The sequence below is a fragment of the Anas platyrhynchos genome, chromosome 7 (genome assembly GCF_047663525.1).
Source record: "Anas platyrhynchos isolate ZD024472 breed Pekin duck chromosome 7, IASCAAS_PekinDuck_T2T, whole genome shotgun sequence".
Lineage (NCBI taxonomy): Eukaryota > Metazoa > Chordata > Aves > Anseriformes > Anatidae > Anas > Anas platyrhynchos.
In genome coordinates, this window is record NC_092593.1 from 13,837,506 (window position 1) to 13,852,165 (window position 14,660).

General features: G+C 40.8%; 1 protein-coding gene across 3 annotated transcripts in view; it reads left to right on the forward strand.

Moving 5' to 3' along the window:
* Positions 1-14,660, forward strand: part of EPB41L5 (erythrocyte membrane protein band 4.1 like 5) — a 53,952-nt gene that overhangs the window by 5,609 nt on the left and 33,683 nt on the right. For all 3 annotated transcript variants that reach the window (XM_027461735.3, XM_072040755.1, XM_072040756.1), the window contains exons 2-7: positions 3,785-3,889; positions 7,413-7,455; positions 8,607-8,685; positions 11,510-11,554; positions 11,861-11,913; positions 14,434-14,554. In XM_027461735.3, the coding sequence (XP_027317536.3) occupies positions 3,785-3,889; positions 7,413-7,455; positions 8,607-8,685; positions 11,510-11,554; positions 11,861-11,913; positions 14,434-14,554 (446 nt within the window). The remainder of the gene's footprint in view (positions 1-3,784; positions 3,890-7,412; positions 7,456-8,606; positions 8,686-11,509; positions 11,555-11,860; positions 11,914-14,433; positions 14,555-14,660) is intronic.

Here is a 14,660-nt window from a genome sequence, read left to right on the forward strand (position 1 = left end):
TTCTTAAAGCTCACTGTTAGATCTTTCTCTTGGCTCATTTTTGGAAGCATGTGGTTTGGGAGAAAGGGGATTTAGCTTCATAAGAAATGGACAGGCTCACCTGCAGCTCCCACACTGCCATGACCAGCACATGTGCATGGGTGGCATCCAGGATCCCTAGTGACTGAAAGTCCTCAGTGGGTGCCCCCAGCCTCTCCGGGTGGCAAACAGGGTTTTTGAGAGGAAACTGGTAGGAACATGAACAGCAACCCTTTTTATAAGTTGGCAAAAGCCAAGAAGGGTTTTGTCCTTTAGTGGCTGCTGAAGGCAACAGCTACTCCTAATTGCTGTTAACAAGCAGTATTAACACAATTATTTCAAGAAATCTTGTGACAGATCGGAAGTACAGCAGCAGAGACGTGAGGGCAAAGTCCCCCAGCGATGGAGCCTATTTATTCGTCGCCTTTTCAGAGTTCGTCCTGTACGGGGGTCTCCTTAATGAAAGAAATAGAGGAGAAAAATCCTTCTCAGTTTACAACATTTTAGTAAATTCATTAGGTGGGCTTCTTTCTTTTTTTTGTTTTTCCCCAAGTATTGCAAGTTGGAACTGCTTTGCCGTGATAAAAACCTGATAAAAGCCTTGAGAAGCGAGCATAAGGGGCAGACCCACAGCTGCTGGAAGTTAGCGTCGCTTCATCCATGCTGGCCTACACCGGCTGGGGCTGGCGCTGAGACCACTTCTTTATCAGGTAACCTTCACCTTCCAGACCCGAGAAGAAGGCAGGAGGCAGCATGAGATGTCACTGGGGTATGTTTGGGAGCATCCTTCCCATTCCGGGGAGGGCAGAGTTTACCCCAAGGTGCTCAGGAGATGTTTTGATCTCATTCCATAGCAAAACCCCTAGACGCTCTGCCCTCCAGAAGTGATATGTTTTATTTAAGTTTCCCAGCTTGGTTGTCGATTCTCCTGCTGTTCGATGTTTGCTGTTGCTTCCTATGGAGTACAGCAAACTGTATAAATCAAGTAGTCAGGTCTTAGAGCATTACAAACCCATGGGGAGCTTAATTTGTCCCCTGGAGGCAGAACCAGCCGCTGCTGGACTGCCTGTGAGCGAGTGGTTAATAGTTCGTTGTCAGCACTGAGCAGCTTGAAAATATTTGTCCTGGGAGAGTAACCTGAGCCCTGCTGCAAGAGCGGGGAAAGGAAAGAGTGGAGGGTAGCAGCAGGATAAAAATGTGATTTAAATTGAATGGTGCCACTGGGGAGCTAGGGGAACTTCTCACCAGAGGATGTAGTAGGAGTGTAGCTTTGGAAACATTGGAGATTGCAGGTTTATTGCATACAAATCGGCTAATCTTCAATTGTAAAAGCTGACCAAAGCAGTGCCGTTCCTGTCTGCTGGTTGCTTAAATATAAAGGAGGAGGACTTCGGTGTGCCTTTAAGAACTTGAACTTAACGTTAAAGAGCGTGTGAAACTTGTGCTGACTTCTACCGAATACAGCAACCGCGGCTCCAGGTCGTATGCAAAGCACCACGTAATGAGTTCAGTGCTGACAGCCCCGCTGATTTACGGCACGGAACAGCCAGCAGCCCTGGAAACCTTTCCCTTGCTGCTTCAGTGCTGTGCTTCAGGGACTTTGTGCTACATCGGTCATCCTGGGTCTGCTTTGGGTGGCCCCTGAGTCCTTTGCTGAGGTTGCCAGAAGGGCGATCTCCTCTGGCAGGGGAAGCCACCCGCGGGTGGGTGCACCCAGGCGTGTTTCAGTGTCGGCAGCCTGAGACTGCATGTGCAGAAATCCCAGTCCAGATGCTCCATTGTCCATCCCTGGGAGGGTTACATGTAAATCTTGGGATTTGGCTGAGCTAACGGGTTAATTACAGTTTTAAGAAAAGACTGAAGAATTGGGAAGAATCTGAAGTGTTTTGTGTAACAAGGTGGAGATTTTCTTCTACCTTTAAATCAGGTGCAAAATAAAGCCTTTTCCTAGTTTTGCTCTTGCAAATGCTGAATCAATTCCACTTCTATTTACATGTCATTTGCTCAGGAAGAAAACATCCCATGCTGAGAGAAAGTATCAACAGCTCACTGCCTTGCTCTTTGCAGAAATCTGTCACTGTCTCAAATAGTGGAAGAAATGCATTTTAAATGTAGGTGATTTGCCTTAAGGCTGCTGCTGGGAGAGTCTTGCTGCTGTCTAATGGAAGTACTGCTGCCTAAAAAGTGCTTTTTCCTTGAAGCCAACAGAAAAACTTGCCCTGAATTAGTCTGGTGAGGTCTGCATCCCAGCATTCTCGTTGTACAGTGTTTTGAAGAAACTGCGTGTGAAGTTGGCAGCTGATCTCATTGCTTTCCTCTTCCCCCGCCTTCTCCAAGACTTGGAAATAAATAACCGCAAGAGAACTTGTTTAGGCAGATTGGGTTTGCAGACTTTTCTGCAATTTTACTTAGGGCTATGAAATGTCATTCTGGATTTAAGTGAAGCGCAGGGTAAACCAGTGACTGTGATTACCAGATTAAATATAAAACACTTGAAGATCAGAGCAGAGGAAGGAAGCAAAATTATGTATTCCTCTTTTCTTACATCATTATAATTCAGTGATTGAACTCTATTATTTTTGAGAATAAGAATTCTGGCTTATTCTTGAAAATCCTTTTGTAAACTATGGGCATCTTGGAGCATTGTCTGTGTTGGTGGTCAGATACTAGGGTAAAGTATTCTGTTCAGTTCACTTCGAAAGTTCTTCCCATGTGGCCAAGAATTTTGAGGGGTGGATGAAATCTGCCCATTAATGGCATACTATAGAATATGCTTAGAAAGCCCATTTCTGAAGTTGTGAATGTATAAATATTAGATAAAAGATTGAAGGATGCTATGGAAATACAAAAATTGTTTAACTCCTTGCAGAAAGGATTTATGCTTACTCTGCATTTCTTTAGATGTAAAAATAATTGTTTTTTGCACTGGGGCTTGTACTCTGAGTCCTTAATTTATTCATGTATTTGTATTACTTTTAGGCATCTCAAGTGTTAGAGTTAAGCTTTTCTTTCAGTGTATTATTGTGAAGGAGTTCATAGCATGAAAAATGTATGTTGTATAGAAGCTGCTCGGTGTTATTTACATGCTTTCTCTTAGAAAACATCAGATTAATTTTTTACATCACCACTGTAAAAATTATGTTTGCTTGGGACCAGCGCTAAGTTTTTTTTTCATAAATTATGTATGAACATATGCAGTGGCTTTTTGCACCTACAAGCTGAGCTTTATGTAAATGCCTTATCTAAGGGCTGTTTGTTAAAGTTCCTTGCCCCAGACAGTTTCCTGGCAGTCGCTAAAAGCACCTGCTAATGGAATGCTGCAGCCCGATGCTGTGTGCTTTCCTACCCACTTCAGCACTGGTGAATTGCCTAGTTAGCAAACAGTAGCCATTTCTGGGGCAATTCACCCTGAAAATTTTCTACTGTATTAGTTACTGTCAATTGTACTAGCTATGATTCCAGTGCTATTGAACTTTGTGGATAAGGAAAGCCTAAAAGGGACAATAATGAAGTGATGTTCTGACGCTTTCAGCCTTGTGCAAGGTAATGTGGATGTTTTTCAAAAAAGGTTATTCTGTATGCTCGTTGTGGGGTGTACATTTGTCATTCACAAAAACAAGAAATACAAGAAAAAATCATTCACAGGTTGTATTGTCAAAAACTTAATTTTGGAGTCCTCTTACTTTTGGAATTGCAATGAATAGAAAAGAAGGTAGATGCTACAGTAGATCCACCTGCTAAGTATTAAATCCTTTTGTATTTTCAGAAAAAAGCCAAAGGCCAGCTCCTGTTTGAGCAGATCATGTATCATCTGGACCTTATAGAAAGCGACTACTTTGGATTAAGGTTCATGGATTCCGCACAAGTGGCGGTGAGTAGCAGTCAGTCTAAATGTTAAATATTAATATTGAGAAAATGCTAAAAGAAAGCTGACTTTTTCTTGATTTATGGTCTGTGCAGAAGCTCTCTGTTTTATTAAAGTGACCCCAAGTTTAACTCAACATTCTTTTGAGCAAAAGTCATCTTGTTCACGTCTGCTTGGGAAATAGTCTTAGCGAGCAGGGTACCTACGTGATTTGCTCAAATTGCTTGTGAGTCTGCCCCGCGATGAGGAGTTTTTGAGAGGGATATGGTTGTGTTTGTGAGTACCAGACAGTTTGCTTTGAGAGCAAACACTTTTGAAAACAGCAGCAGGGCAGTGTTTGTCAGGAGTATCCACAGTTCTTTCACTTGCAGTTTTAGTTTCATGTGGGTGATGCTTCTGGCTGAGCACTTATTCCTGCCTAGAAGGTTAGCTGCATGTTTACTTCCTGTTTTTTTCTTCTTTTGTGTTCAAGCGGAATACTAGAAAGTCTTTGTGTATATATGCATGATTGTAAGCCTCATGGCTTCTTTTCAGAAGTTCTGGGATTGAGTTTAGTGTTTAGCATGTAATTGTAGAGCACATTTCTCTTTTGAGTAAATAATTTAACTGTTCAGAATCTGACGCAGACTTCATGACTAGCAGGACTCTAGCTGCTGCTGGGTTGCAGTTCTAGTAGTAAAAATGGTCTTAAACCTCTTACAGAACAGAGGAAGAAAAGGCATTTTACTTTTTAGGATTTGGATACTGGGTTCTTTAAACATGTTCTTGAAACAAGTTGTGAAGGGAAAGAATTGTCATTTTCATGTGATTTCTATGTTCATTGCTAGTCTGAAGGTTAGGAGGAGCTACTTTTCCCTGAACTAGGAGGCCAGAGGTGGCAGAAGGAGGTATTTTCAAGGTTGTTCACAGTGTACCAGGCATGATCTGAATCCTGGTTAAGCCAAGGGAACAGCCTATTGTTAATTTGGGTGGCTCTGATTCAGGCTGATGTTGAAGAGCACAGCATGGCCAGTGATGGGAAATGTGAAGGTAGCTGATAACTTGTTGGGCTTTTGGCTTTCCCTTTAGCCATACGGCACGTTTCTCATAAGGAGACATGGATCGTTTAACAGGTGGCAGATTCCTAAGTCACATGTTCAGATTGCAAGCATCAAATACTTGCTATTCCTACTGGAGTTGTAGAGCATAATTTTGTTACTCTAGCAGTTGCTTTGTATACTGCAGTGCTTAATACTGAAAATGGTCATATAGCATTGCCACTGAGTATGCAGCCATTAATTCTACAACATGAGACACCAGATTTAGCCTCATCATCTTAATTAAAAGCAACATCAACAAAAACTTGTTTACTCTTCCTTTTTTTAATTTTTTTTTTAATTTCTGAAGAAGCCAACTGTTTTAATAATGACTTCCAGTGCTCTGTCCGGTGTGTTGTCTGTATTGCTTCTTGTTTTAGTGAACTTTATCTCTGGATTTCAGGAGTAGGCTGTGTTGAACAAACTCTTGTCAAAATGTAAACTTAAAGGATCTTTTTGCCAGGTCCACTTGAATTCCTTTTTAATCACTTGGAATCAATCTTAAGTTTCCTGTTGTCTGTGTGTGTCCATGCGCGTGTTGTTTTTTTCCCTTCCTTCCCCTCCATTCGAAAGCAGTTGTCTCCCTTCTTCCAGCACACCCATGCCATCCAAACCAGGCTCCTGTAGGCAGTGCTGGTAAAGAGCTGAGCAGAGTAAATCGCTGTCAGTGCCTGTCTCGGGCCTCTCAGCTGCCTTGCGCTGGAATGTGGAGGAGATGAGAGAAAACAGAAGGGATGAGGCAGGCGTGCACAGGCAGTCCTGCAGCCTACAAAAGGCTCTCTCTGCTGTTCCTGTGTCTAAATCACCTGCAAGTCTCAGGTGGAGAGATCGTATATTTTTAGGGTGGAGGAAGGAGCAAGTCACTTGTCTCTGAGAGCAAGTGAGTTTGTGGAGTAGGAAGAGAGGTGGTATCATTTTCTTAAAGAAACAACAACAAAAAACAGTCAACTCCATTTCACTGGCGTTGTAAGCAAAGTAGACAAATATTTGCTTCATTCCTCCTGAGGTTCCTGCTTTATTTAAAAAATACATTAGATAACATTTCAAATAGCTGTCTAGCAGCTCTGTTTTAGTAACTATTAAGAGCGTTTCCAGGTGCATGCACCACAGCACTCGATGGTTCAATTGTTCTGGTCTGCACCTAATGTATCAGCCACTGCGTGCCCTGGCTGTGTTACAGGTTGGCTTTATGCACTCCCTGCAGCAGGCAGGGCTGCTCCGAAGACAGGAACGTGTTTGCACTTGGCATTGCAACCTGAAAATACCGGTTCTTTCTCATACCCCTGTTGCTTTTCTGTCCTACTTGGGGCCCGCTGTAAACTTCATGGCACGTAGTTGAACGAAAGGTGTGTTGCTAATTGTATAATTCATCTGCATTAGTTTCAAGGTGACATTTGGGATCGGCCTAATGAGGTGGTGTTACCTGGGCAGTGTGAAGCACCCAGGACACGGTGTGCGAGGTGGTTTGTTCTGGCTGCTCAGCCAGCGCTGTGGTGTTGACCAGGGTGCTGTGTTCCCTGTGAACCAAGTCATCTCCTTCAGAGGAGGGAGCTGTTTGTGTATTCACAGCACTGCAAAGCAGCTCCCTACCACTAGCTGGATGTCAGTTTCCCAGCTGTATTTCCTGGTGTAAACACCTCAGCAGTGAGAATATATGATGTTAGGAAGTATGGCATCTACAGGTAGGTGTTTCTCTCAACCTGCCACCTCTAGCTTATTTTTCACATGCTGTTATATGCAGTGTAAGTGAAGCTATTACTTTGTCTTCAGAGAGTTAGCATCCACATCTAGTATATAGCTTATCATTAGTATTAGTAGGTGAGGCACTGACTTCTGTCCTCCTGTGCAGCAATTGCTAAATGTCAGCTGTGAATAGGTTTTGGACAGTTGGGTGGAGCTGACCCTATGTTCAGACACAGACAGCGTTGCTGTTATTTACTATGCTTGAGTGACCTAAAGAAATGACTGAAACACAGCAGTATTTATTTTGTCTCTCCTCGCCACACCGGAGTGATCACAAACTGTGGAGTCAGAAAGCTGAGTTACAATTTATGCCTCTCTGGCACACAGTCACTGGCTGACTACTAATGTGCCAACAGTTTCTGTTTGTTTGGACAGGGTGACAATTTTAGTGATTTGAGTAGTTTGTCAATACTTTTTTTTTCTTTTTTTTTTTCCTCCAAGTAGATAATACTTTCTGGAAGATTGGCTTTAGATAAGGTACTTCAGGATATTTCTGGTGCTAACTTTTTGCATTACAAAGTTTTTACATTACAAACAGTATCTTCAACAAGCCCTAAGAACTATGAATCGTGAAATATCTGGACTGGATTAGATTATATTGTTTTGATGAACTATTTGCTATTGCAACATGCTCTTCACAAATGAATATGTTGTGGGGTTTTTGTGAGATTTTGTTACTGATGATTCAATGAGAGTAATTTGTTTTTCAGCATTGGTTGGACAACACAAAAAGCATTAAAAAGCAAGTGAAAAGTAAGTGTCTTTTCCATTTTCTCTTTGGATCTCACATTAAGCGTACAGGAGGCACAGAGCTGAAGTGGTGGGGAGGAAGGGACCGTGTGCTCTGTGAGGGGTAACGTAGGCACTGAAACCCCAACCCAGCATGCTGCTGCTGATTGCTTAATGACCTCTTTCCTCTGCAGTTCGTATTACTTTCATCTAATGTCCTTAATGAGCCATCTTAGAGGCTCATTAATTATAGTTTAAATAAAGACAAGGCAGCTGAAGATGCTTTAGCATCACAGATCTTTATTCTGCCTATAGGAAAAGTTGTCATGGAGCCTCCATCCCTTGAAGTGGTCCAGAATGCCCTGATCTGTTTGTGTTTGTCCCTCAAGTCATTACTTGCTACGCAAGCATTCATTGTGGCTTGTTTGGTTCAGTGGTCCATGCTTGGGTAATCTGTGACATCAACTGATTTTGCTCAGCAGCTTCCTTGCTATCTGATGTGGGAAGTCTTTGGGGATTTGTGGTGCTTTATTAGCAAAACAAAAATTTTGGAAGCACAGTCAGAGAAAATTCCTCCTGTCAAATGCAAGAATCAACAGAGAGAGCTGCACATTTTTAAGAACTGTTAAACCATCCTTTTGCTGGGTTAACTCTTCGGTTTCTGAAAAAAAAAAAAAAAAAAAAAAGATTCTTGCCCAAAAGGGTCTATTATATACCCTTAAAATATGTCTAAAATTCAGTGGAATATGCAGGCCAAAGTTGTCAACAGTGGGCTTTTCCCAGAGCTCTGGAAAGGCATTTCAGACACCAACAGAGTACCTAGGGATTTGATTGACTGCAGAGCCAAGATCCACAGCTTTCTTGGTGATGGATGGAGTCCTTAAATATGAGGATTAACCTAGATTTGTGTGCTCTTGGCAAGACAGATCAACTTCATGTGATATATCTGTTGGGTTGACTTGTAAAATAAATATAAAACTATTTTGTGCATCTGTTTAAGTGTATGCTCATCCTGATGTTTTTCATGTGTTTTCCTGCTACAAATTGATTCCTGCCTAAGACCTTGTGGTAGGATAGGGCCAATTTCAGTCAACGTTTGTGATGTGATTCTGTGTAATAAAATAAGTCTGGTCCAGTAGCTGTTGCTGCTGTCTCAAATGAATTCTTCTTTGCAGTTGGCCCACCGTATTGTCTGCATTTTCGTGTAAAGTTTTACTCATCAGAGCCCAACAATCTGCGTGAAGAGCTAACAAGGTAAGAGGAATTTTGTGATAGAGACAGTCATGTGCTCAAATAAGGCCAGGAAGGTGTTTCTGTGGTATCTATTTAGACAGTTTTGAAGCATTTTGGAGAATTCCTTAAAGCTGGTTGCTTACCTGACTGTTTATACATGTATCTAGTATAGCTCTTATGAAATAAATGAGATGTATTTATTTAATACATCATACATTTGATAATGAGATACAAATATTTACTATATTAGTTGAGGCACTGTTTTTCATTATGCAGCTCTGGCAACTGATCTGTAAGTATACAATGGACAGAATTTTACTGAACTGACATAATTTTTTATTTATTCTGCTTTCAATGCATTTAGTTTAAACTCTATGCAGTCATCCTGTCTTTTTAGGCAGAAAAGCATTGAATTGCAATTTAGGGCTTTTCTTTGGCAAAAAATAAGTTTGGTTAAGTTTCATGATGTCTGTGATATTTTGCTAAGGGTTATGTGAAGAGAAAAACTATTTTACCACTATGTTTTGATGTGGGTTGACAGTACTGTTTGCGTAGGATTGTATTATCAGGTAAGCAGCAGTTTCTCTTGTTAAAAGTGTTTTGCATACCATTCATAATGCTGCATTTCATGTTGGACTGAGACATATTTGGGGTGCTTTGAAAGAGAACACAATTTACCATCTGTCAGCTGTATAAATCTGTTGTAAAAGACAACATTTCTTTGCATTGTTGTCACCACTGCTGATGATCCATTTTGGAGAGAAAACAAATTTATGTTTTCTTGTCAGATGTAGGCACTTCATACCCTCAGCCATTTGTAAGAGTGTGAAGTGCATTTGTTTGTTTTTGTTTTTTTAGGTTTATCTGTGTGAATCTTCGATCTGCACTTTAGCCAAATCCCTAGGAGTGCTACCAGGAGGATTATAGTAGCATTACCCTGTGCAGCCATATGTACTCTGAGCAGCTTCATGCTTGCAAGTGATAACAGTGCTATAACTGTTTTAATTCTTTCTTGGCAACCTGGGAAGAATATTTTACCCATGATATATGTTCCTGAATCAACAGCTGACTGTCTTTGAAAATCATGGTAATAGAAAAAGTTCAGACCTCTGTCTGCCTACCAGCGTGAAACATTTTCATCCACCTTGACTGAGCTCTGCCAGTCAGACCTTGCTGTGCAGGTTTTAGCATGGCAGAATTTAAACCTGAGGGCTTCTAAACCCTGTCTGTCTGCTTAGCTAATCCTCCAGACCAGGAGTGCAGCAAGTCTTTCCTCTGTCTCGAGACTATTTTACAAAGAAGTGGTGGGAAAGGGAGCTCTGTTACGAGTTACAGGTGTCACAGTGGTTTTCCAAGGGTTCTGCCTTTCCTTTGTGTGGCAGGACACCCAGCTGGAGGCCTTTGTCAGCTTCCACAGGTGCAGATTACTCACATTTTCTGCCAGTTTCCCATCCGTCAGATGCCACCAGCCAGAGGTCGTGCAGCACAGCCTGAGCATGGGAAGTATGCTCAAACTGTTTGCAGGTGGCGTGTGGCTGATAAGCACAGGTTGGTCGCACCCACTCCATACAGGAAGCCTGTGCTCATTCTTTTCATATCCATGGTCAGTACTGAACAAATGCATTCCACATCTAGAGGCCAGCATTGGGTGATGAATGCTTTGACAAAGCATTCATGGATTTCCAAGGGACCTGTAGGAAAAACGCCTGTATGCATTTCATGCCCGCGTATGTTACTACAAAGAGACATAGGCACATGTGGTCTCGGTGAACATCACAGTTGAAAGAGAACCATCTTTGGCTGTGTGTGAGGCTCTTCTTCATCTGCAGTGCAATTCAAATCAGGTGTCATGGCTGAAGTCAGCCCTATAGCTGATAAGGCGACCTCTGTTGTGAAGGGAAAGCTGTGTGCCACAACAGAGCAGGAGGGATGTGCTTTGTGGGTACTGGATCAGAAGGCTAGGTGCTGCACACCAGTGGGGGATACGTGCTTTTTGCTTAAAGCCTGCAAATTTCTAAGAAAGAAGAGGAATTCTAAATAAACAAGGCAGTGATGGAAATCTGGCTCTGAAGAATCAGTTGTCTGAGAAGGCTGCAGCCTACTGGTTATTTTTTGTCACTTTGCAGCCAGCTTTCTGGGTAGGATTTTTAACCAGCCAATCTGTATCGTGAATGTTTATTTTTGAGAGACTTTAAGTATTCATTCTCTAATGAGATCAATGGCTGTTGATAATGAAGAAAATGCAGAAAATGTGACTTGTTCTTTGCTTATTGACCTTAGGTCCCTTCCAACTAAACTATTCTGCACAGATCATCGCATCCAACTCCCTGAGCACTTCAGGGCTAACCAAAAATAAAAGCATGTCATTGAGGGCATTGCCCAAACATCTCTTGAACTCTGACAGGACCAGGGCATCAACTACCTCACTCAGAAGCCTGTTCCAGTGTCTGACCACCCTGACAGTGAACAAATTTTACCCAGTGTCCAGTCTGAACCTCCCATGGCTCATGCTGAGCCTGCTGTCAACCAGCACTCCCAGATCTCTTTCTGTAGGTCTGCTTATGTAGGATCCTGGGCTTATAAATGAGACTTATTTAGGTATTCTGTTTCTTTTTCCATGCAGCACTGTAGTTCAGCTTCTGGTAACTTCTAGTTTTGTGTTTACTTCATTTGACACGTGTGCCATGCTAACCCAACTGATAAAGCCTTTGTAGTTTCTTCAGTCATGAAAACCCATGTCAAGAGTATGTGGCTTTAATTTTTCAGGCTCCAACTGCTGTCTCTTGGCTGAGTGATACATTAGAACTGTTAATCAATGACTTTTGTTTCTCATTTAACCCTGCAGGTATTTATTTGTTCTGCAGCTAAAACTGGATATTCTTAGTGGAAAGTAAGTATTCCCACTAAATAGTCTTCTAGACAACTACAGTGTATTTACCATAGGATTTATTAAACTGTTACATTTGGACAGCTAGTAAGACTTACTAAGTAATGTAACTTTTTCTCTAAAATACTGCTTTTGTGTGCATGAGTAGCAGCAGAGGAATGCTTACTTATCTCTTGTTACTTTGGTGAAAATCTGCTACTCCTTTTTCACTTCCTTACCCCAAATGTTTGGACCATTTGTCACTGTCAGGTATATGAATTGCCTGCTAGTTTCAGATGAGGTTTTAACAAGGCATTTCTTTTATGGCAGATTGGAATGTCCTTTTGACACAGCCGTCCAGTTGGCAGCATATAATATGCAAGGTGAGTAGGTGTGAGTGGGGAAGGAAGAAGTTGTGTGAACAGCTTTGGGTAGACTATTACTACTTCTTTTAGTCTGTTCTTGTGGTATCCAGAAAACAGGTTCTGTCCAAATGTCAGTAATCCAACGTCAAACACAGCTCTTCTTGTTTGTAATTTTGCTGATAGCGTGTACAGAAAATTGAGTCCTCAGGAAACAGTACAAGGGAGTTCTGAACATAAACAGCTTTGTCCTAAATTTGTTTTTTCATGTGTGTGTGTGCAAACCTGTTCATCTTTACACAAGCTACAAGGTTTGCTATCTTTCCAAATTGCTGTGATACAGGAAAACAATCCACTTTTTTTTTTTTTTTTTTTTCCCATGATGCAGTTTCTACTGTGTGTTTTCCTCATTGTGCAAATCAGATACAATTTTTTATGGGTCTGAGCTCAATTGAAAACTCATATGTATAAAAAATACCCAGCTTTTGACTTTTGTATGTTTGTAGAAACATGTTAACACCCCATGTCTCATGCTTGTACATCAGTATTTATGGCTGAATTGCACTTGTTGCTATTTCAGATCCTTCTTCAACCAAGAGAGGTGACCTAGTATATTATTTTCAACAAATTTTAACAAATTTTAACAAATGCGAAGTTTGTAGTTTCAAGCAGGGGGACCCACAAAAACAGGGAGGCTTGAAGTGTTTAGATGCATCTGCTAGAGTAGGCTTTTGGGTCCTTTTTGGAGTCTGTCACAGTGTGGCCTCGTTCAAACCAGTTTGCAAGTCTACAAAAAAATCTCAAAACCTGTGCCGTAAAGCTGTTCTACAGAAGAGGGAAACTGAAGATGTGCCATGTGCTTGTGGTACACAAATTTTCTATACAACGTTCATCTTACAAACCAGTGTACTGTTGCACTAACTTAGCAGGAGTTAGGTAACAGGACTAAGTCACTGAAATTCTTCCTCTTACAGATGTTTTCCAAAACACATTTTGTTCTTAAGGCAGGAGCTAATAATAGCCTTGATCAAGTGTAGGTATGGAGAGTTGGCATTAAACTCTCAGGAAACCTGTTTTTTACCCCTGCTCTTTGGCATGGAAGAAAAACAGTTAGAACACATTCTGTAGTTAGAAATACTGGTATTGTTAGAGCCTTAAGATGTTCCGTGGATAACTTTTTGCAAAAACAAAGTGATCTAATTAGGCCATATATACATTGCTTTCTGTGGTAGTCTTTTCTTTCCTCTCTGCACAATGAAGCCTGTAGCAGGGCTTTAATCTTACTGTCTGACAGCTGTGTACTTTTATTTAAATCAGCTGGAACCTAAGCTGGCTTTGACAGCATTCCTTTCAACAGAGGCAGGCGTTTTAGTGGGAGTAAATTATTATAGAACTACAGACTTCCTCTGTCAGCATTTAAAAAAAAAAAAAAAAAGTAGAGGGGTGAAAAGGCTATTAATATATTCACTGAATTCCAAAAACCAAGAACCAAGAAACAGCTTTTTGGATGTAATTTTTGTACAAGTGGAATACTCCGTGTATTTATTTGAGTTTTCAAGAACTTTTCAAATACATTACTTTTTTTTCCCCCTACATTACATATGCAGTTTCTATTTTTTTTTTCAGTCATAATTATTATTGGCATTTATTGGACACACAAGTTTTGAGTTATTTTTGATTTTTTGGATACAAGGTGAATGTCAAGAAACATCTTGAAATCAGTGGGAGGAGCAAATGCTAGTGACTCTGAAAATCAGGACCTTTTTTGTAAAGGTTTCTAACTGAGTTTCAGCTTTTTAGGCATACATTGGTCTTTAAAGCTGGACTCGTTAGCATCAGTGGAAAAAAGAAGATTGTGCTTTTGATGTGGCACACCCATTGACTAGCATGTTCCAGTATGCTCTCTAAATAGCATCTCTTGTTGCCCTTGTTGAGCATGCAGCCGTGGACTAGATGAACCATTTGACTGACCCAGTAGGGCATTTATTATGTTCCTAGATGAAAAGGAACGAGAAAAATAACAGGTGTGTGATCATATCCTCACACAAGTAAATTTAGCAGGAGGGTTGTATGGTTATAAAACCAAAAATTGATTGTTTGAATGGACAGTTACTTTATATAAAACTATCAGAACTGGTTTTGCTTTTTTACAAATTTCAAGATATTTTAATAAGGTAAAATTCCATTACAGCTTTAGTCACCTGTTGTTTCAGTAGAGACTTCAGTGACAAAAATATTGAAAGCTGTGCAAGAAAAATAATGAATTTCAATGATATTGATAACTTCATGAGATGTTTTTAAGCTGATTTATCAACAGCACGTTGTAAAAAAATTAATGCAAAAGTTTTACGTATACTATAGGATTATTTTTTTGGTGTCTTTGTCAAAAAAGGTAATGCTGCAATTAATGGGAGGAGGGGAGGGGGGGGGAACAAAAAAGAAATTTAGTATTTTAGATTAACTAGAAAAGTACACAGAAGTTCCTGTTAATATTTTCTGTCTTCATGGTGAAATTTGCTTGACAATGCTGTTCTTTTATAGCGGAACTTGGAGACTATGATCCCGCTGAACATGTCCCTGAGCTGGTGTCTGAGTTCAGGTTTGTGCCTACTCAGACAGAGGAGATGGAACTAGCCATTTTTGAGAAGTGGAAGGAATGCAGGTATTAGATCTTCCAGTGCATGCTAACCAAGTGTTGTGCTGATTTTTCTATAAAGAGAATGTATTAAAAAAATACTGCTGATGCTTCTCCCGTGGTCTTCTAGAAG